The following is a 23,735-nucleotide window of genomic DNA, read 5'->3' on the forward strand; positions in this document are numbered from 1 at the left end:
TTACAGTCATATCTAGAGTGTGGAGAAAGATGCAAGGTAGGCCTATTCAAAAGTCTGATGGCAGCAGGGGAAAAGCTGTTCTTGAGTCGGTTGGTACGTGACCTCAGACTTCTGTATCTTTTTCCCAGTGGAAGAAGGTGAAAGAGAGAATGTCTGAGGTGCATGGGGTCCTTGATTCTACTGGCTGCTTTTCCGAGGCAGCGGGAAGTGTAGAGAGAGTCAATGGATGGGAGGTTGGTTTGCATGATGGACTGAGCTTTGTTCACGATCCTTTGTAGTTTCTTGCAATCTTGGACAGAGCAGGAGTCATACTGAACATAAGAACATAAGAAATAGGAGCAGGAGTAGGCCATCTAGCCCTTTGAGCCTGCCCCGCCATTCAATAAGATCATGGCTGATCTGTCGTGGCTCAGTTCCACCTTCCCGCCCTCTCCCCATAACCCTTAATCCCTTCTCTTATCAAAAATCCATCAACCCGCGTCTTAAAAATATTTAGCAAGGCAGCCTCCACCACTTCAACGGGCAGAGAATTCCAGAGATTCACCACCCTTTGAGTGAAGAAGTTCCTCCTCAACTCCGTTCTAAACCGCCCCCCCTTTATCTTGAGGCTTTGCCCCCCTAGTCCTACTGTCTTTTTTGAGCGGGAAGAGTCTCTCCACCTCTATCCTATCCATCCCATTCATCATCTTATACGTCTCAATGAGATCTCCCCTCATTCTTCTAAACTCCAACGAGTACAAGCCTAGTTTATTCAGCCTCTCCTCATAGCTCAACCCCCTCAACTCCGGTATCAGCCTAGTAAACCTCCTCTGCACTCCCTCCAAGGCCAAAATATCTTTGCGCAGGTGCGGCGCCCAAAACTGCACACAGTACTCCAGCTGCGGCCTCACCAATGCCCTATACAGCTGCAGCAAGACCTCCCTACTTTTATATTCAATCCCCCTCGCTATGAAGGCCAGCATCCCATTCGCCTTCCTGACCACCTGCTGCACCTGCAAGCTGGGTTTTTGTGACTCATGCACAAGGACCCCGAGGTCCCTCTGTACCGTCGCCTGCTGCAGTTTTTCGCCACTGAGCTGTGGTACAACGAGAAAGAGTGCTTTCTATGGTGAAAAAGTTGGTGAGAGTTGTCAGGGATATGCCAAATTTCCTTATTCTTCTGAGAAAGTAGAGGTATTGGTGGGCTTTCTTAACTATAGCGTAGGCATGGGGGGACCAGAACAGGTTATTGGTGATCTGGCACCTAGAAACTTGAAGCTCTGGACCATTTTTACTTCATCCGCAGTGATGTGGACAGGGTCATGTTCTCCACTACGCTTCCTGAAGTCGATGACTATATCCAGCGTTTAAAAACAAAACTCGGTTTTAAAAAAAAGCCTTGTTTCTCCTCTGGCTCTTTGGCCGATTATCTTCAATCCATATCCTCCGATCACTCACCTTCCTGCCAATAGAAACAATTTCACTTTATCTACCCACTCAAACTCCTGATCATTTTGAGTATCTAATCAATATTTCCTCACTGTTCCTCAATCAGACTCACTGCCACAACAAGTGACTCAGGTATTTTTGCCGTGCTGTGTTTGCCTTTATTCCCATCAGTGTTGATTTTTTTTGCTATCAAGTAGTAACTGATTCATGGTCGATTTATGCTGGGCTGTGCACTGGAGGGAGAGTGTCAGATCCCCTCGGGGTACAAGGACTGTCTGTTGGGGTGGATTGTGTGCCTGGAAGAGCACTGATTTCCCTGGGTTAATTCATCTGGATCCAATCCAGATCAACTGCCAATTTAGTGATGTAATTGACCATAAATGGCGCCAATTAATTAAATTCTATTCTGAGGAAGTGCAGATGTGGAAAAGACAGTTCTCAGAACCAAAGGAACAACTTGAAATCCCATCTGTGACTGGCCATCAAACGCAGATCAGAGGGGACTGCTTTCTATATCGGTGGCACAGAGCATGAAGGGTGTCTGCAGATTAATTGCTTCCTACGTACGGATTAAGTAGATAGGCTTGAGTCCATTTAGGGAGCAGGGAGTAATGAAATTGGATTTATCTCTCCTTCTGGGGCTGTGCGTGTGTGTGTGCATGCGTGGGTGCCGGGGGAGGGTGTGTGTGTGTGTCGGGGGATGTCTGTGTGCATATTTTATAGATAAAAGCCAGTACTGCAGATGGAAATCTGAAATAAAAAAAAATGCTGGATAAATTCAGCAGATCTGGCAGCATCTGTGGAGCGAGAAACACATTTTGAGTCCATATGACTTCGTCAGAGCTTCAAGGCAGGCATTCCTGTAAGAGAAGCATTTATGTAGTGCCTTTTAATACAAGATCATGCCCAGGAACCCAATTAGACAAATTTTGACACTGTGAACCAAGGAAGGAGATACCAAGAGCAGTGACCAGAAACATGGACTGGTGTCTTCAAGAGAACCATAAAAGAAGAAAAGTTGGAGATAGAAACATAGAAAAGATTAGGCCATTCGTCCCTTCGAGCCTGCTCTGCCATTCATTTTGATAATGACTGATCGTCAAATTCAATATCCTGATCCCCGCTTCCCTTCCGTATCCCTTGATCCCTTTAGCTCTAAGAGCTATGCCTGATTTCTTCTTGAAATCACACAACATTTTGGCCTCAACTACTTTCTGTGGTAGTGAATTCCACACATTCACCACCCTCTGGATGAAGATATTAATTTTGCCTCAGAATTAGTCTGGTGAATCTCCTTTGGACTGCCTCCAATGTTACTATATCCTCTTAAAGGTAAGGGGATCAAAATTGTACACAGTGTTCCAGGTGAGGCCTCACCCAAACCCTGTAAGTTACAACAAAACCTCTCTATTTTTAAACTCCAACCCCTTTGCAATAAAGGCCAAAATGCAGTTTGCCTTCTTAACTGCTTGTTGGACCTGCCTGCTAGCTTTTTGTAATTCATGCACTAGAACACCCAGATCCCTCTGTACTTCACTCAGTCTCTCTCCATTCAGATAATAATCTGCCTTTTGATTCCTTCTACCAAGTGCAGGACCTCACACTTCCCCACATTAAACTCCTTTGGCCAGATTTTCGCCCCATCATCAGTCTATCTATATCCTGTTGCAGAATCACAATATCCTCATCAGAACATGCCCTTTGTATCATCGGCACATTTGGAAACCTTCCAATCTATTCCTTCCTCCGGTTAATGTAAATAGTGAACAGTTGCGGGCCAAGAACTGATCCCTGTGGTACTCCAATAGTTGCATCTTTCCACTCTGAAAAATAACCCATTTATTCCAACTCACTGTTTTCTATGTGACACAGTAAGGAGTCTCACAACATTGTGAGACTTCTTACTGTGTTTACCCCAATCCAACGCCGCCACCTCCACATCATGACTCCTATGTGACAGCCAGTTTTCAATCTGTGCTAACACACTTTCTCCAATTCCATGGGCTTTTACTTTATGCTCCAGCCTCCTGAGCGGCACCTTGTCAAATGCCTTTTGGAGAATTCGCGATTCTGTAAACGTGATTTGTAACTGACGGGAGGTGTGAGAAGCCCAGGGCTTTGCTATTTCAGCAACGTTTCCTCTGTTGTTCAATTTTAGGATTTTTTTTGTTGCGTACCAAGCACAGAGACTTCCATGTGAACTGTACTTCTCCGGAACACCAGGTGCAGTCGTGTGTATGTGGGGAGGGGGGAGAGACACACTGGCTGGGGTGGGGGAGAGAGACACTGGCTGGGGTGGGGCATAGACACTGGCTGGGGTGAGGGAGTCCCTCCACTCACGCCTTTTGGATTGCATATGAATGTTCATGGTGTTAAGAGACTGGAAAGTGTCCTGTGTGGAAGAAAAGGCTGGCCTACCACTGTTAGGTAAGAAGTCTCACAACAACAACATCTTATTGTGTTTACCCAAGTCCAATGCCGGCATTTCTACATCATGACTGTCCCCTGCAGGCCAGTTAAAATATTGCGGCTGCTGGCTGAGACATTGGCATTTCCTGCTGGCTCCCTTCAGGTCTGCAGCATCTTTTACAAGATGTACTTGCTCTGACCTGGCTTGGCGATTACAATTGTGATGAAAATCATGAACTGATTAATCCAGAATGTGCTGCAAATCCTCTTCCTGTTAACATCACCCCCCGTCCCTCCAGGCCATTTAAACCTATCAGGAAACTGAAAACCTTTAATGTCCGTTGTAATAGAAATAACTGGACAATGAGTGGGAAAAGCTGTGACCTAATGTTGGTCTTCACATGGTGTTTGTAACCGTTTCCACACCATTTCCCAAGTGGTCTTGATTTGTCTGATTGTATAAGCTCTGGAGAAGGTTGTGTTGAATTCCGGAGTCCTGACACTCCAGGTACACGATGTGTTTGATTAGCTTATCTCTATCCTGTTCAGCAGGAGTCAGGCAAGATAATTGCAATACAATGTGAATGCTAAGAGGTATTTTGGACTTGATTAAGTTGGGCAGCTGCCATGTTACAAGTGCTTGCTTAGGATAAATTGGATATGACTGTGCTTTTCTGAGGGCTGGCACCAGTTGTGTTCTGTTTAATGTCATGCCAGCTGACCCTGTACGGTTCATTTACAATAGGGCTCGAATTCTGTGTATCTTTCATTTAGGAACAGAAACTTGGCTTGGTCTCTCTTTTTATTGAGGATGTAAAGCGTTTGACAAAAGCCTGCCTGGAACAGTGGCTTTGTTGTGCTTGGGTCAGTGTGGTGCTTTGTTTGTAACCCAGATTGGTAGCGAGCCCGCCCTTTCTCTTGGGTTGCTGCCAGTCATTGCCGGGTTCACTGGGTTCATTTTTGACTTTGATAAATGGGGGAACACGACCGCATTCTGCTGGCTGTGACTAGTTGCCGGGATCGAGGCCTCTAACTGATCCCATTTTTCACACTGCTCATTCCTGTGCTAAAGTCAGTATTGACGCAGAGATCAGCATTGACTGTGACTACAGAAAGGCACATCAAGGTCTAAGAGGGCTGAAATCAGAAATCTCATAAAGATGAGATTGTCACTGCAGCCTCTCTCCTGACCCATGCTGACCTGTACTTGAATCCAGTGCTTTAATATGCAATGAGAGTTCAGCTTTAATGTAATGGGCGGCACGGTAGCACAGTGGTTAGCACTGCTGCTTCGCAGCTCTAGGGACCTGGGTTCGATTCTCGGCTTGGTTCACTGTGTGGAGTTTGCACATTCTCCTTGTGTTTGTGTGGGTTTCCTCTGGGGGCTCCGGTTTCCCCCCACAGTCCAAAGATGTGCGGGTTAGGTTGATTGGCCATGCTAAAATTGCTCCTTAGTGTCCTGAGATGCGTAAGTTAGAGGGATTAGCGGGTAAATATGTAGGGATATGGGGGTAGGGCCTGGGTAGGTTTGTGGTCGGTGCAGACTCGATGGGCCCAATGGCTGCTTTCTGCAGTTTAGGGTTTCTATGATTCTATGTACCTTACTTGGATGCTTGTACCAAGAGGACAAGTTTACCAGATCTCTCTCTCTAGTTTTTAAAAGTGCAATTTGAGTACAAGTTAAATGATTCTCTTAAAAAAACTCATGGGCGTGCACCAACTCCCTGGCTCACCTTAATTTTGGGCAGAACGAACCTACAATGCTGAGCCACACACCCACAAATCCTAGTTTCCTGCAAGAAATATCCGTTTAGTAAATCCTCTGATTCCCACAATGCTTGGGTTACTGAAGGATGTGGCACAGTAGTAGACAGCTTGGGGTAGGTTTTTAATTAAACCAAAGGTTATATGGCATTCAGAGTTGCTGAATATTTCATTTTCATTATTAAGGGGAAAAGAGAGCATCGGGTAAGATATAGAACAAATAGATTCGAGGAAAGCCAATCCCCTCCTTTATACAGCTCGTAAATAGTATGTAAATGATTCAGAATTTAATGAACTTAACCTGACACCATATGATCTATGGACTTTAGTAGAAAATGCAGGAAACAGTAAACCTTTCATTTTTATTCTGTGAATGAAGGAAAGGGTTGTATTTATCTGTGTATGGAAATGTTCATAATTATGCAATCCTTTAGTACTTCATACTTAATTTTATATTAGTGGTTGGAGTGGCACAATGGTTAGCACTGCTGCCCCACAGCACCAGGTTCGATTCCTGGCCTGGGTCATTGTCTGTGTGGAGCCTGTATGTTCTCCCCGTGTCTGCATGGGTTTCCTCCAGGTGCTTCGGTTTACAAAGATACAAAGAACAACCCAGCACGGGAAACAGGCCCTTCGGCCCAACAAGTAAAAAATTTTAAGCCAGACCTGCTGAGTTTATCCAACATTTTGTTTTTATTCCCATCTTTCATTACTCACTACCCCATTTCTTTAGATCCCTCTCTTTTATTCACTGTTCCCCTCTTTTCTGAGACAATGGAAGCAGGCTGAGACATGGGTATTAATTCAAAACAGTATGAGGACTCATGCCAGTAAGTTAGAGGTTGTCACTGTGTTTGGAATATGGTGGGAAAAGATTTATCAAAAAAACCCACATTCTATACTAATAGTCAGATGCTAGACATCAGCAACAGTAACATAGGCTGGCGGCAGGATCAAAGAGTCCTTTGGCAGCTGGCTGTAGAGATAGTGAACATTGGACTCTACATTTGTGAGCATGGGTCAGTCACTTGTTCCAAGTTCCCTTCCTCTGCCACGTCAAATATAGAATCCCTACAGTGCAGCAGGAGGCCAATTAGCCCATCAAGTCTGCACAGGCTACCCAAGAGATCCCACCCAGGCCCTTTCCCACAACCCCACATACTTTTTTAGTTTATTTATTAGTGTCACAAGTAGGCTTACATTCACACTGCAATGAAGTTACTGTGAAAATCCCCTAGTCAGCACATTCCACACCTGTTCAGATACAGAGGGAAAATTTAGCATGGGCAGTTCACCTAACCGGCACATCTTTTGGGCTGTGGGAGGAAAGCCACAGACATGGGAAGAACATGCAAACTCCACAGTGACCAAAGCCAGGAATCAAACCTGGGTCCCTGGCACTGAGAGGCAGCAGTAGTAACCACTGTGCCACCATGACACTCAATATTTACCCCATTAATTCCCTGTAACCTACACACCTTGGGATACCAAGGGGCGATTTAGCATGACCAAAACCCCTAAGCTTCACACATTTGGAGCGTGGGAAGAAACCCAGGCAGACCCGCAGAGAACGTACAGACTCCAGACAGTGACAACCCCCCCCCCGCCCACCGGGAACCCGAGTCCCTGGTGCTAAACACTGTGCCACCATGTTCCATGTTCCCACAGTCCGAAAGACGTGCTGATTAGATGCATTGGCCATACTAAGTTCTCATAGAATCATAGAACCCTACAGTGCAGAAAGAGGCCCTTCGGCCCATCGAGTCTGCACTGAACACAATCCCACCCAGGCCCTACCCCCATATCCCTACCCCCATATCCCTACATATTATACCCACTAATCCCTCTAACCTGCACATCCCTAGACAATAAGGGGCAATTTCTTAGCATGGCCAATCAACCTATTCCGCACATCTTTGGACTGAGAGGAAACCGGAGCACCCGGAGGAAACCCATGCAGACACGGAGAATGTGCAAACTCCACACAGACAGTGACCCGAGCCGGGAATTGAACCCAGGACCTTGGAGCTGTGAAACAGCAGTGCTAACCACTGTGCTACCGTGCCGCCCCTAAGTTCTCCCTCAGTGTGCCTGAACAGGTGCCGGAGTGTGGTGACTAGGGGATTTTCACAGTAACTTCATTGCAGTGTTAGTGTAAGCCTACTTGTGACACTAATAGATAGACTTTACTTTAATTATGTTATAAATTATGGTCATTTGTTATGTTTGTATTGCCTCAGTAATTTGTGACAAGCCATATTATTTTTTCAATCAACTGGTTTTCTAATTTCCCCTTTCACTCTCTTTACTAGGAGTCTTAGTGGTAAATGTGACTTGGCGCAACAAGACTTACGTTGGAACTCTTTTGGACTGCACAAGACATGATTGGGCACCTCCAAGGTGAGCAGCGGGGTAAAGCCTTGGGGATAAAGGGGATATGCAGTGGAAGGATTTTTAAAATTCATTCATTGGATATGGGCATCGCCGGATGGACCAGTATTTATTTCCTCATCCTTAATTGCCCTTGAGAAGATGGTGGTGTGCTGCCACCTTGAGTCTGCTGAAGGTACACCTTTGAATCAGCAACAGTGAAGGAGTATTTCCAAGTCAGGATGGTGTGTCACCCAGAGGGGAACTTGTCGATGGTGATATTCCTGTGCATCTGCTGCCCTTGTCCATCGCAATCATGGGATGTCGGAATAGTAAATACATTGACACTTTGCATACAAGTAGCGTCATTTATGTCAACCATACTGTTAGCATGGTCTAAATCCCAGAATAGATATGGTGAGGAAAACTATTCCAGCGTCCAGATGCAGAAGTAACCTACAGTCTGCTTGGCATACCACCCAACTGTTCCTTTAGCTGTCGTAATGCTTGCCTCCGTGTTACTGGGGTCTTTACTGCAGTGTGCGTGAACGTTTTGTCTTGGCAACTTTGCTTATTTTCAAGTTCTTCTGTTTTATTTCCACATCTATTCTGCTGGCCCTGATAATTCAGGGAATTATTTTTATGCTTAATTCTTTGAGTTATCCAGTAATTCGAAGCAACATAAACATCACAAAGCCCAAATTAGTGCCAGCGTTTTAGAATTGTCAGCTTCCCGAAATAAGGAATTGTTAATTAAGAGAAGTAGATTTAATAATTCAATAAACATTTTGAGGATTGGGCTTCCTGTTTCCAAGGCTGCTCACTTTGAGCTCTGGGACAGTGGATGTTAAGATGTTGTTTCTTTCATTACCTCATTTTAATCTCTAATCATAATTATTTTTTAAGAGTGTGTATTAGTTGGTTTCACCTATTGTGAGACAGTTATTGTCAGAAATTATTGAAGAGCTCATAATTACTATGAGGCCTTAGCACCAATAAACCTGAGCCAAGAGTGATTTGAAATGACTTGGCATCTCACTCCTTTATCCCAAGTGCTCCTGGTCTGTTGGATCTATTCAGCCGTTTGAAGAGACGCGAGGACAGCACTGGTATGAGGTTTTAAAATGGTTTTCCTTTGTTTAAAAGAACTTAAAAAAAAATTAATATGACTGAAGCAAAGAAAAGTGGACTTGGGGTCAAGCTTCTCAGCCACTCTCTGAACTGAACTTGAAGTACTTTAAAAATCAAAAATATATTTCAACCCTTATCTCGTTATTGGAAGTGTTTTTCAGTCTGTCTCTGTCTAGAAAAACAATCCTTGCAGCTGCTGTTCTGAGAACTGTTGTTTGCCTGTATTGTGTACCCTTCAGGAATGCAGTCAATTTTTAGCTAACCCAGCATACCTTCAGATGCTACATGTGGTCAAGCCAGCTCCAATTGTTCAGCTCAACAGAGTTAGTGAACCCCTACAGTCTAGCATTTAACTGTAATTGTGCATAGGCAGAAATATCTTAAAATGAAATCTTTGCATAGACTGAAGCAAACAGGGCTACTCATACACAGGATCCCTTATGGTCTCACCTTGTTCATTGTGGGACAGTGTCATTCAGAAGCCAGATGTTTCTGTCATGGCACAGTAAGAGTGGCATGGTAGCATGGTGCTTAGCACTGCTGCCTCACGGCAGTAGGGACCCGGGTTCGATTTCCAGCTTGGGGGGTCACTGTCTGTGTGGAGTCTGCACATTCGCCCCATGTCTGCCTGGGTTTCCTCTGGGTGCTCCAGTTTTCTCCCACAGTCCAAAGATATGCAGATTAAGTGGATTGGCCATACTAAACTGTCTCAAGTGTCCCAAGACATATAGGTTGGAGGAGGCTAGTGAGATAAATACATGGGCATTGAGGGAGGGGCTTGGTAAGAGGAACTGTCAGAGGGTTGGTGCAGGTTCCATGGGCCGAATGGCCTCCTTCCGCACTGAGGATTCCCTGCAGTGACAGAAGCTGATCAAGAGGGGAGTAGTTTCGAGTTGCTCTTTCCACTTGGTGGTTGTGTCAGAACTGCATTGCGAAATGATGAACTCTTGAAACTCTATGGCATACAAGGCTGCGGATCAAGTGCTGGAAAATGAGAATCAACCGGATAGCTGCTTGATGATCGCTATAGGCACAATGGGCCGAAGGGCCACTTTCTGTGCTGTAAAACTCTGAGGTTACTTGGTGAGTGGGAGGTCGAAAATCAATGAAAAAGGAGGTGTTTTCAAGAAATTAAATGCATCAGTTTCCACTTGATTCCTCAATGCCCCTCCATGACACAAGCCTCACTGTGATAGGCCATTAGACGGCCTCCAAAAACCATTAACAAATCCTTCTCTAATAGAGTTTCATCCTTTGGCCTTTAATTCTGTGAGAAAACTTATGAGTGTTCACTTGTTTCTTGAGGAAGCCATGGCTGAGATTGCTAACTTACCAACAGAAATATCAATCCGTACACAACCTGCCAGGTATAGTCTCTTCCAGTGTGGTTTTTCATATACTGAATATCTTGGAATCTGTTGTCAAAACTTTAATATTCTTTTTTTCACGTGTACAGATTGGATGTTATAGGTAACTCAGCCTTTTACTCGGCCCTAGATCTCTTTTCATTATCCATTAAACTCAGATTCTGACATCATTAAAAAGAGAAAGGTGGCACAGTGGTTAGCAGTGCTATCTCACAGTGTCAGGGACCCGGGTTTAATTCCAGCGTCAGGTCATTGCCTGTGTGGAGTTTGCACATTCTCCCCGTGTGTGCGTGGGTTTCCTCCGGGTACTCCAGTTTCCTCCCACAATCCAAAGGTGTGCTGGTTAGGTGGATTGGCCATGATAAATTAACCATAGTGTTGGGGGGAGGGGGTTAACAAGGTAAATATGAAGGATTACAGGAATAGGGCCTGGGTGGGATTGACGTCGGTGTAGACTTGATGGGCCGAATGACCTCCTGAACTGTAGGGATTCTATGAGAACCCTGATAGGACTGTATCATAACTCTGCTTGGCACAGTCGCTGATTTTTATTTGCTTTCTCCAGGTTTTGCGAATCGCCTACGAGTGACCTCGAGATGAGAGGAAACAATCGAGGGAGGGGGAAGCGGGCACGCCCCAACACGAATGTTCCAGTGATTGAGGCCAGCACGGTGCCAGATAGCAAGGTGGTCAACAAGACTCGGGCATGCACGAGTAGCAAAGGGCGGAGGGGCAGCCAGAACTCTTCCGAGAGGCGCACCCCAACGAACACTGTGGAAGACATCAAGGCGAGTCCCACAGCTGGAAACAAACGGAAGAATAAACCCGCCCCGGATTTGGATTTAACCTCGAGCTCTGAGGACTCCAAAGGAGGGAAAAGGATGCGTTCGAACTCGCGAGGGGCAGCAACCCCGACTCCGGTTATGGGGATGAAAACAGAACCTTCTGTCCCCGAGCACAACTGCCCGTCGCCTGTCCTTATTGACTGTCCCCACCCCAACTGCAACAAGAAATACAAGCACATTAATGGTCTCCGGTACCACCAGGCCCACGCGCATACGGACAGCGATGGTAAGCTGGAAGGAGACATTGACAGCGAGGAGAAGAACTCGGATGGTGAGGACTGCAGCCAGCACCCGCTGCTGAGCCAGGATTCCAGCAGCTGTAATGGCTCCTCCAGCTCACACACGTTCTGTCAGGCAAAGGGCTCCATATCCCCTGCTCGTTCAGTCACGCCCAAAGGCAGGCGGGAAGGCAGCATGGAGGCACATAGCCCTTCCCCCGCTGCAAAGCTCAGCACCGGGAAGGGATCAAGTAAGAAGAAAGCCCCTTCGGAGGCTGACCCTGAGTCTGGTGGCATGTATAATATTGAGTGTTCAGAAGAAGGGCCTCCAGTTGCCAGCCCAGGCGATGATACAGGTAATGACGGAGATGATTCGAGTGAAAAGAAATTGATCCTGGAAAAGGATAAAGCCAAGAAAGCGAGCAGCTCGAAATCAGAAAAGCTTCCTCTCAAAACCAAATCAGCCAGGCCCATTGTCCCTGCCATGCCAGCGCAGATGTACAGTTTCCCCACTGCTGCTTTTGCTGCCTCAGGCCCAGGGCCTGCTCCAAGCCTGGCCACCACCGTGGTCCAAGCCATGTCCAAGAGCCCACCGCTCAAGGCCATTCAGCCCAAGCCGACTGTGATGGGGGAGCCGTCTACAGTGAACCCATCCCTTACCCCCTTGAAAGAGAAGAAGAAAAAGGAGAAGAAGAGGAAGGATGCCAAGGAGACGGCGAGTCCCAAGCCTCTGGGCAAAGGCGGAAAGCCGGAGGATGGGAAAAGCCCTTTCCGGGATTCAGCCGCGGACTCTGTGCCCAAAGGCGAAGGCCTCTTGAACGGTTCTTCGGAGTCGCACGAGAGTCGCTTGGCAAGTATCAAAGCCGAAGCGGACAAAATCTACAGCTTTACCGACAATGCGCCGAGCCCTTCCATAGGCACAGCCAGCAGGTTAGAGGGCACTGGCTTGGTCACACCTATTATACCCTTGCATGTGGTGACACAGAACGGGGCCGACAGCTCTTCAGTCAAGACCAATAGTCCGGCCTATTCTGATATTTCTGACGCAGGAGAAGATGGAGAAGGGAAGGGAGATGGGAGTAAAGTCAAAACGTCATCTCCGGACCAGATGGCGAAGGAAAGTGCCAAGAAAGCATTATTCTCCTCTTCCTCTTCCTCCTCCTCTTCCTCCTCCTCTTCCTCATCTTCATCAAGAACTCAGCCACCTTTAAATAAGGAAACTCATTCTCCGTACTACCAGGGCTATGACACCTACTACTCTCCCAACTACGCCCACTCGAGCCCTGGGGGGACCAGCAGTGGTTCAGGGGCAGTCAGCCATTCGGTCAAAATCAAGAAAGAGATAGATGAGGAGGGTGTGGAGGTGAGGGTCAAAGTTGAAAGTGCGGACGATAAAAAGATTGAAATGGGCAGTGCAGGCCACCATCCCTCGGTGATCCAACAAAGGCCCCAAATGTATATGCAACCTCTCTATTACGGTCAGTATGCATATATGCCCCAGTATGGGTACAGCGAGCAGGGGTACCACAGTCACGTGATGAGTACGAACCCAGCGTACAGGCAGCAGTATGAGAAACTGTGTGAGGAACAGCATAAGCAGAGGCAAGAGCAGAACCGTGGGAAGCACAGCACTAACGACACCGACAAGAAGCAGGAGCATGGCATTAAGGACCGAGACAGGGAGGAGTGGAAGCAGAAGTCCCCCGCCTCGGCCACACTGTCAAAAGCCCCCAGCTTGACAGACCTGGCAAAGCCGGTGCCCAACAAGCCCAAGGACTCAACGGACTCCATGAAATATGCCATCATGGCAAAAGCAGATGATGGCTCCAAGCTGCAATCCCAGCAGGCTGAGGGGCTAAAGATGAAATTGACTGAGGGGAGCCACCTTGGGAGGGAGTTGTGTGAAACAAAACCTGGACTGGAGTCCAGCAAACATTCGGGAATGGATCCAACACTCTGGTACAGACAGGTGAGAACAAAACTCCGATACCCAACGGCTTATTGTTCTGCAGTACCGAGGTGCGTCTTTAACCAAGAATATTAATTCCGCTTGTAACAACCTGTGGGAGAACTTTACACCTAAAAAAACAAGTTTATCAAGTGATCACACACCCCTCCCCCCATGAAGGAATTACCAACAAGATTTCACTTTTTCTTTGATATGAATTCAAACCAACATAAACGTGAATTAACAGTAAAAGGTCAATTTCTCTTTAGTTGACACAACAAAGATAAGTCTGTCAAAACCTGTATCACACCACAGACGTATTGCCATGTGCAGTTTCAAACCTCTCTAACTATACCTCTTTGAAACATAGAATCTCACTTTTGCACGCAATCGCTTCAGCCCTTGAATCGGGTTCATTGCAGTTGTGTTCCCCTGAGACATATGTCACCCAAACGGCACACCCTTGAATTATCTCCTTAAGCAGCTTCACAGTGATCTGGAAGGCACCGACTCTCCAGAGACCTCTTTATCTGATGCATTAAATGTCCCCTGTAAAACTGTCTCTTCAGCTCTGGCAAAGCTGATGTAGCAGCAGTAAAATTATTCACTTCACAATCCCTACTCTAATCCTGTTCTTTACCTTGCTGTTTTGTTTAAAAGCGCGCATGCACACACACACACACACACAGACACCTAGACACATAATGTGTCTACTGTGTTCTCCAATCTGTTGCCACTCTCCTTCGCTCTTTATAGCAGTAACTTTTTTGTCTTCTCTCTGTCTGGCTAAATGGCCTTTTTGTATATTCCTTCCTGTTGCTACTGCTTCCAGTTCAGGAGCCACCAGGCCATGTGGACTAATATTTCTGATTGATTCCTTTACAGTTGATGCAAACTCTTTAAAGGTTCTTTTCAAACATTCCTAAAAAAATTCCAGAATCCCTAGACATTGCAAAGAAATTACAAACTTCGTTTATTTTAATGCTTTCAGGTCAAAGGTCGTCACACTCTGTATGTTGAACTAATCTAATAAGGAGTCTGACAATACCAGGTTAAAGTCCAACAGGTTTATTTGGAATCATGAGCTTTCGGACACTGCCCCTTCCTCAGGCGACTCACCGATGAAGGAGGAGCTCTCCAAAAACTCATGATTCCAAATAAACCTGTTGGACTTTAACCTGGTGTTGTGAGATTTCTTACTGTGCCCACTCCAGTCCAACGCCGGCATCTCCACATTTTGAACTAACCTAACTATAGTGCAATGCCGTGCTGGATTGAAACCCAGACGTTTGTATATGCACTGTAAAAAGCACAGTATTAATACACAAACAAGATTGATACATAAGTGAAGAAAGGTCATATATTAATAACACACCCTCACGATGGCAGCACAGTGCTGCCTCACAACGCCAGGGACCCTGATTCATTTCCCGACACAGAGTTCTCCCCGTGTCTGCGTGCGTTTCCTCCGGTTTCCTCCCACAGTTTGAAAGATGTGCTGATGAGGCACATTGTCCGTGCTAAACTCCCTCAGTGTACCCAAAGAGGCACTGGAGTGTGGCGACTAGGGGATTTTCACAGTAACTTCATTGCAGTGTTAATGTAAGCCTACTTGTAACACTAATAAAATAAACAGTAACCCAAAATGCTTAATGGTCAATCAATTTACATTTTGAAATATGCTGTTTTCCGGATGGCAAACTGGGTAACCAATTTACACACAGTAAAATCCCAAATGAAACATTCAGGCAGTCTGCTTTTTGTTGGCATTGACTGGGAGATGCTTGTTGGCCTTGTCACAGAGAGAACTTCCCAACTTATTTAGAAAGTTGCCAAGGCTTCCCTTTATGTCCACCTGAACAAGCGGCAAGGCCACGTTCTAACATCGTGATTGAAAGGTGACACCTCCAGTGCAGCTTTTCCTTAACATAGCACTGAAGTGTTAAGTCGTGGAGTGAGGCTTGAACCCACAACCTTACTTTGACAGCAATGACAGCCTATGTTTATATCGCACCTTTAGCACAATAAAACGTCCCAAGGTACTTCACAGGCGTGATATAAAGCAAAGCATGGCACCAAGCCACAGAGGGGGTTTGAGACTGAAAGTTTGGTTAAGGAAGCAAGCGTCCTAAAGGAGCAAAGCAAGGTAGAGAGTCAGAGAGGTGTAGGGAAGGAGTTCCAGAGCTCGGTGCCTCAGCTACTGAAAATTGAGGGTGTACAATATAGAGGAGCGCAGATATCTTGGAGGGTTTTGGGGTCGGAGGAGATTACAGAGATAGGGAGGGAGTTGAAAACGATAAGAATTTTAAAATCAAGCTTTGGTTGACTGGAAGCCAGTGCAGCACAGGGGGTGATGGGCAAACAGGACTTGCTGAGAGTTTGGGTGCCAAGTGCTATGGTGGTTCACTTCCTGGCTTGGGCCACTGTGTGGAGTTTGCACATTCTCCCTGTGTCTGTGTGGACTTCCTCCAGGTGGTCCAGTTTCCTCCCACAGTCCAAAGGTGTGCGGGTTAGGTGGGTTGGCCATGGTAAATTGCATCTTAGTGTCAGGGGGAATAACAGAGTAAATACATGGGGTTACGGCGGATAGGGCCCGGGTGGGATTGTTGTCAGCACAGGTTGGATGGGCTGAATTGCTGCCTCCTGCACTGTAGGGATTCCCTGAAGACACAGGCGGCAGGGTTTTGGACAGTCTGAAGTTTACAGAGGGTACAACATGGGAGAACAGCCAGGAATGCGTTGGAGTAGTTGAATCTCGAGGCAACAAAAGCACGGATGAGATTTTCAGTGACGGATAGACTGAGATGGGGATGAAATGGGCAATATTGCAGAGGTTGAAGTCTTTGCGATGGCATCAGTTTGAGTTGGGAATCTCCTCTCAAGATCAAAACAGGATCTCCAGCTTGTGAATGAACTGGCTTAATCTCGAACTGTTGCCAGAGAAAGGGATGGAGTTTTAGCTGAAGATAATATCCTCCGGTTTCCAACAGGAGAACACTTCTGCTGTTCTAGTACTAGATATCAGATGAGCAGTATGGTAATTTTATAACAGTGGGGGAGTTGGGAATGGCGGTGGTGAGGTGGCTGTGGTGAATTGGGCTGGTGTTGTCAGCATACATTTGAAAACTCGCGCGGTGCCTTTGTGCTATATCGCTGAAAGGCAGCATGGAGATAATCAATGGCGAGGGACCACAAGGAAACATCCTTGGTGGACACCAGAGGTTAGAGAGCAGGAATACAAGGTGATGATCTGGCTATGATTAGATAGATAAGAATAGAACCAGGTTGGAGCAGTCCCACCTGGCTGGACAACAGCGTAGAGGCGTTGGAGAGGATTTGTGGTTAACCACTTCGAAGGCTGCAGACAAGTCGCAAATTTTGACTTCCATCCTGAACTCTTACTGAAGTCCCAGGCTCCAACTAGTGGCAGAGATTGTCCTGGCTACCTGCACTGACCATTTTTTGCCACTAAATGGATCTTGGTCTAAAATATTATACTAGAGGCGAGTGCAGTTGTTTTTATTATATATTGTATCTCTCTTATATTTAGTAATGTATTTTGTTTTGCAAGTTATTTCCGTTAAGAATACACGGTGTTGCTAGGGACCAGAATGATAGAGACATTCTAGTTATAGGAGTGTGAAATGTTAGATACAAGCATGGTGAGAGAGGAAGTACTGGAGGGACTGACATGCTTAAAGGTGGATAAATCACCAGGACCGGATGAATTGTATCCCAGGCTGTTGAAGGATGCCAGGGAGGAAATAGTAGATCCTCTGAGGATTATTTTCCAGCCCTCACTAGTTAAAGATGAGGTTCCAGAGGATTGTCTGCGAGTGTTGTGCCATTGTTTAAAAAGGGTATAAGGGATCAGTCAGAAAACTATAGGCCAGTCAGTCTGACTTCGATGATGGGTAAATTATTGGAAACAATCCTGAGAGACAGGATAAACTGTCACTTGATCAGGGATAGTCAGCAAGCTTTTATTAGAGTAAGATAGTGTTTTACTAACTTAGAGTTTTTTGAGGAAGTAACAGGGAGGTAGAGAAAATCTTCCCGCTTCGAAAGGATGGCAGAACTAGAGGGCACAGCCTCAAAATAAGGGGAGGGGCAGTTTAGAACGGAGTTGAGGAGGAACTTCTTCACTCAAAGGGCAGTGAGTCTCTGGAATTCTCTGCCCATTGAAGTGGTGGAGGCTACCTTGCTGAATATATTTAAGTCACGGGTAGCTAGGTTTCTGATAGACAAGGGAATTAAGGGTTATGGGGAGAAAGCGGGAAAGTGGAACTGATCCACTTCAGATCAGCCATGATCTTGTTGAATGGCAGGGCAGGCTGGAAGGGCTAGATGGCCTACTCCTGCTCCTGTTTCTTATGTTCTTGTGAGGGTGGTGCGGTGGATGTTATCTGTGTGGAATTCACCTTGACAAGGTCCCACATGGCAGACTGGTCAGGCAAGTGAGGTCTTGTGGGGTACAAGAGAAGAAGTTGGATTCATAATTGTCTCAGTGACAGGAAACGGGGTATTTGGTCAGTGGGTGTTTTTGTAAATGGACAACGGTTTTCCCTGATGTTCCACAGAGTCCAGTGTTGGGACCTTTTCTGTTGGTTGTATATATTAATGGTTTAGATTTAATGAGAGTGGCATAATTGGGAAATTTACAGATAACACAAAAATTGGCTGTGTAGTTGACAAGTGAAGAGGGTCGCTGTTGATTCCAGAACGATATCTATGGTTTGATTGAGTACATGGAAAAGTGACAAATGGAATTCAGTCTGGTGAAGTGTGAGGTGATGGATTTCGAGGGTAAACAAAGCAAAGGAATACTCAAACAGGCAGATACTGAGAGGGGTAGGAAGTGAGAGACCTTGGAGTGCATGTCCGCAGGCCCTTAAAAGTGGCAGGACAGATGGATAAGGTGGTCTAGAAAGCATATGAATGCCCTCCTATAATGGACGAGATATTGAATACAAAAGCAGAGATGTAATAATGGAACTGTATAAAACACTTGTTTGGCCACAGCTGGAATTGTGTGTACAGTTCCGGTCACCACGTTACAGGAAGGACCCAATTGCTGTGGAGAGAGAGCAGAGGAGATTTACAAGAAGGTTGCTGGGGCTCGAAAATTGCCGCTATGAGGAGAATTGGTTGGGCTGGAGCTGTTGTCCTTAGAACACAGAAGGCTGAGGGGGTGACCTAATTGAAATTTACAAAATTGTGATGGGTCTAGAAAGGGTAGACAGGAAAAACTTGTTTCCCCTAGCTGAGGGGTCAACGAGGTTGAGGGTGATTGGTAGAAGGATTAGAGGGGACATGAAGAAAAACCAATGGGTTTTTACCCAGTGGGTGGTGGGCAACTGGAATTAGTTGCCTAAGTTGTTGGTTGAGACTGAAATGTTCCAGGTACCTGGATCTGTGAAATGCTGGAATCAGCAAGGCTATGGACTAGGTGCTGGAAGGTGGGATTAAAATGAATGGCTAGTTTCTTTGATGGCTGGTGCAGACATGATGGGCCAAATAGCCTCTCTCTCTGCACTGTAACTTTTTCATGGTGCAATACTTTCAACTTGTCCAGGTGAGAAGTGTCGGAAGGAACCCAACTCCTGCTTTATCATTGATTCCTATGGGAACTTATGATTCATTTAAAGTCACGTCACTTAAAATTGCAATTTTCAGGAACGCAGCTACAACTTTAAGTGAGAACTTGCTGCATTTTGGAAGTGTTTAGCCTGCTTTTTGCAATTTGAGATGTTCTTTTCTAAAGACAACCTGCGTGTGATTCAAAAATCCAATGAACGTTTTGAGGGGTTTATTTGAAAAAGTTACGTCCCCCTCAGATTTTGTTCTGTACGTCATCAGACTCTGGGGATCATGTGAGGCCAGAAGGCTGAATGACGGAGTTTCATAATGGGCTTGGAAAATCTGAGCTTTCTAAAAAGACTTTTAAAGTCTCCAATTGATAAATCAAGATTAAAGCCCTTGAAACCGTTAAGATTTCACAAGACGTCATTGGCCTTTGTTGAGTCAGGTGATCACATTTTGGCAGTGACTGAAGGTCTTAACAATTTACCTCATTGTGCTTGGAGCTAGACTGGGTCACAATCAATCAGATTTGGCAGGCGCAGGGTGGCTTTGAACTTGAGCCATTGTGCAGCACTCATTGTATAGAACACATGAGTCACTGGCTACACTGGGGAGAGAGTAAAGTGGATGAGGTTTGGTGGCAGGGGAGGAGGGAGAGCATGAGCATAAATTGCTCATCCAGATAACCAACACTGGTCTAATTGGCCAAGTGACCACCTTCCATGCCACATCCAATGATTCCACAAGAGAGAAATTCATACTATCTATGAATAAAATTATTGAAATAATTTTCAAACAATTCAAAAATGTCCACAAAGGGAACTGCGCAGAAACGCAGCTGGGGACTGCGCACGAAATTAAAAGCTAATGCAAAATAAAAATGTTTCGTATGAGATAATATTAGGCAGTAACACCGTTACACCTCCAGATTTTCAGTGTTGCAGTGGTAATTTGACCCCTCCACCCACCCACCTTTCAAATTCCAAAGGAAGCAAATGCCGTGGATTTGTAAGTGCCAAGTGACCTCTCTGTGTCCATATTCATGATGGTGCCATTATGTTATTATGAGAAGAGGTGATGGCGTAGTGGTATCTGGGAACTTGGGTTTGAATTCTGCCACGGCAGATGGTGAAATCTGAATTCAATTTAAAAAAGTCTGGAATTAAGAGTCTACTGATGACCCTGAAACCATTGTCAATTGCCAGAAAAACTCATCTGGTTCATTAATGTCCTTGAGGGAAGGAAATCTGCCATCCTTTCCTGGTCTGGCTGACATGTAACTTGAGCCACAGCAGTATGATTGACTCTCAACTGCCCTCTGAAATGGCTGAGCAAATCACTCAGTTCAAGGGAACTAGGGATGGGCAATAGATGCTGGTCAGCCAGCGACACCCATGTCCCATGAATGATTAAAACAAAACCTTTAGCTAACGTGTATCTCCATTAGGAATTAGGTTTTGAAATATCCAAGGGCAGTCTCACACGTTAATACTTAGGTTAAAGAGCTTGTGAATGAACGTGAAGAAGCATTTTCTAGTGCATTTGCTTGTGGTCCACCATGAAATAGATTTCCCCTGATGATCCCATTGTGCAGATTGGAAAACAGCAAATGTGACGCCACTGTTTAAAAAAAGTTGGTTAGCTTAACTTCATTAGTGGGAAAAATGCTTGAGTCTATCATCGTGGAAGAAATGGTGAAACATCCAGATAGAAATTGTCCCATTGGGTAGACGCACCATGGGTTCACGAAAGGCAAGTTTTGTTTAACTAATTTTCTGGAATTCTTAGAGGACATTACGAGCTCGGTGGACAGTGGGAATCGGTGGATTTGAGATATCTGGATTTCCAGAAGGCATTCGACAAGGTGCAGCACAAAAAGCTGCTGCATAAGATAAAAGTGTTAAGAGCAATGTATTAGCATGGATAGAGAACTGGTTAACTAGCAGAAAGCAAAAAGTGGTTGTTTTTCTGGTTGGCTATCAGTGACTAGTGATGTGCTTCATGGATCAGTGTCGGGACTGCAATTGTTTACAATTTACATAGATGATTTGGAGTTGGGGACCAGGTATAGTGGGTCAAAGTTCGCAGATGACACTAAGATGAGTGGCAGAGCAAAGTGTGCAGAGGGCACTGAAAGTCTGCAAAGGGATATAGATAGTCTAAGTGAATGGACAAGGGTCTGGCAGATGGAGTACAATGTTGGTAAATGTGAGGTAATCCATTTGATTGGAATAACAGCAAAATGATTATTATTTTAATGGTGAAAGATTGCAGCATGCTGCTGTGCAGAGGGACCTGGGTGTCCTTGTGCATGAATCACAAAAAGTTGGTTTGCAGGTGCAGCAGGTTAATTAAGAAGGCAAATGGAATTTTGTCCTTCATTGCTAGAGAGATGGAGTTTCAAAACAGGGATGTAATGTTGCAACTATATAAGGTAGGTACGGGTGAGGCTACACTTAGAGTACAGTTTTGGTCTCCTTACTGGAGAAAGGATATACTGGCACTAGATACAGTATAAAGCTCCCTCTACGCTGTCCTCATAAAACACTCATTTAAAATCACTAAAATCATCAAATCATAAATCACTCATCAAAGTGATATTAGAACAACTGGGCTTTTTATTTGGTCACCGTATCAAATCCCAGTTTTAGATTAGACTGAAGTTGCAAGAAGACATGACCTATTTTGGATGGCCGTAGCTCTGGCATAACCAATCAAATGGATGCTTTATCTGCATTTCATGGCGAGTTGTGTCATATGCACCTCTGCCCATTTTAATTTACATTGGCAACGCCTGGTGAAGCCAAAGACCATCTGGTGGCCTGGTGAAGAGAAGCACATGATGTTTTGGTAGCTATTTGGGTTGTAATGCCGTTACGTGATAAGAAGGGTATAGAGAGGTATGGGCCAAATGCAGGCAATTGGGACTAGCTTAGTGATTTTCAAAAAAAGGGTGGCATGAACAAGTTGGGCAGAAGGGCCAGTTTCCATGCTGTCAACCTCTATGACTCTAAGGATTGTCGATTGGGTGAAATGTTTGTTTTGGATCTAAGGGATGCACTGCGATATGCCTCGGGCTGCCACTGAGATCCGGCAAGAATCTTTTTTCCCTGTGACAGCGAAACTGAATGCAACAACAGCTGTCAAGTTAGTTGGCGAGTGTGGTTGAGGTTAGATCACCTTTCCTGAATGACAGTAGCTCTGGCATTGATACAAGTCATGATGTGAAGATGCAGGCATTGGACTGGGGTAAACACAGTAAGAAGTCTTCTCACTGTATTGATGCAAGTCTCAGGAGGTCTTCTCGAAGCACCTAGGTAAAAGGAGAATATTTTGGCTGATATATTCAGGATTGTTGGTTAAAATCTCTCAGGGAAGCTCTGTTTTCAGTGAGTGTTTGTTTCCGTCTTAGACAAGATCTGAAGCATTGACACCTGAAACAGGGATAGAGCCAGACGTCTGAAAGGGCTTTGCCATTTTCTAGAAGGGCTGTTTTGTATCTTCTTTTGCCCTCTCCTGTAATCCCTTGTCTCTTCAGAAGGTCAGAATAGCTTGGAGGGAAATTTCTAACTACTCAGGAGGACTGAGACTAAAGTATCTGTTGCAAAAAGGTTGTTTGTCTAGAATGTGCAAGTCCTAAGTCCTTCCTCTCTGCAGTGACGGTTTCATTGTTGAGGAGAGATGTAACTGCACCACTCTGTTCTGCATAACATAAAATGGGACAGATCTGTCCTCTAGCCAGAGAGAAGAGCCTTGGGATTTCCCTTTGCCTCATTTTTAAGCCTACAGTTCGTATGAAATTGAGTTAACTGCAGGAAGATTGCTAATTGAATCCGCCCACCATCCGTGGGGATTTACCTGATACCAGTTAGTGGAGATATTGTAATTGGTCCCAGTGTTCCCGCATTGGAGGCGAGGAAGTTTCTTACTCTAGATTGCTATCCTCAACTCCAGTTTGGAGTTACCTGTGGCATCAGTTCAGTTAAGATGGCCTCACAATCGGGTAGGCTGCTGTGCCAAGGTGTGCACTTGGAGAATGACTGGCACCCGTACTCAACATGAGCTTTTTCTTCTGCGGGGAAATGAAGAGAAAAGTCTATATATATTTACAAGAGAGGATACTGTCAATTGTCATTGATCCCAGAGCTTCCAGCACTCTTGGGAGAATTGGCTGAAAGCATCTGTTATCAGGTAGATATTTTGTCTTCTAGAAAGCCACAGAACCTGGAACCGACTGCCTGAAAGCCTGGTAAGAGGCAGGAACCCTTACAACATTTAAGAAGCATTTAGATGAGCACTTGAAACAGCTTAGCAATACAATGCTACAAAGTGACTGCAGGAAAATGGGATTCCAATGGATAGGTGCTTGATGGCAGGTGCAGACATGATGGCTGAAGGGCCTTTTTCTGTGCTGTAGAACTCTGATTCAAAAGTAAATCCTCCTCCATGAATCTGAAACCTGAACTCCATGCAGCCATTTAATTGAAATTGCGGTCGGTGCTTTCCTCTCAACTGAAGGCTCTACCCTGGATCACTGTCATGGTCTTACTTCACTGAGTCTACAGTGGCCTGGACTTGAGACCTTGCTCGAAGTTCCTTCTACAAATAGTACTGGAATCACGATTGGCACATATTATGATCCCCTTTTCATTGTCCTTCATTCTGGAAAGCA

The 23,735-nt window shown here is 45.3% G+C and overlaps 1 protein-coding gene across 8 annotated transcripts in view; it reads left to right on the forward strand.

Moving 5' to 3' along the window:
• Positions 1–23,735, forward strand: part of znf609b (zinc finger protein 609b) — a 194,584-nt gene that overhangs the window by 146,218 nt on the left and 24,631 nt on the right. For all 8 annotated transcript variants that reach the window (XM_080216280.1, XM_080216284.1, XM_080216286.1 and 5 more), the window contains exons 4-5: positions 7,914–8,001; positions 11,035–13,501. In XM_080216280.1, the coding sequence (XP_080072406.1) occupies positions 7,914–8,001; positions 11,035–13,501 (2,555 nt within the window). The remainder of the gene's footprint in view (positions 1–7,913; positions 8,002–11,034; positions 13,502–23,735) is intronic.

The sequence above is a fragment of the Carcharhinus amblyrhynchos genome, chromosome 32 (genome assembly GCF_965287045.1).
Source record: "Carcharhinus amblyrhynchos chromosome 32, sCarAmb.v2.hapA, whole genome shotgun sequence".
Lineage (NCBI taxonomy): Eukaryota > Metazoa > Chordata > Chondrichthyes > Carcharhiniformes > Carcharhinidae > Carcharhinus > Carcharhinus amblyrhynchos.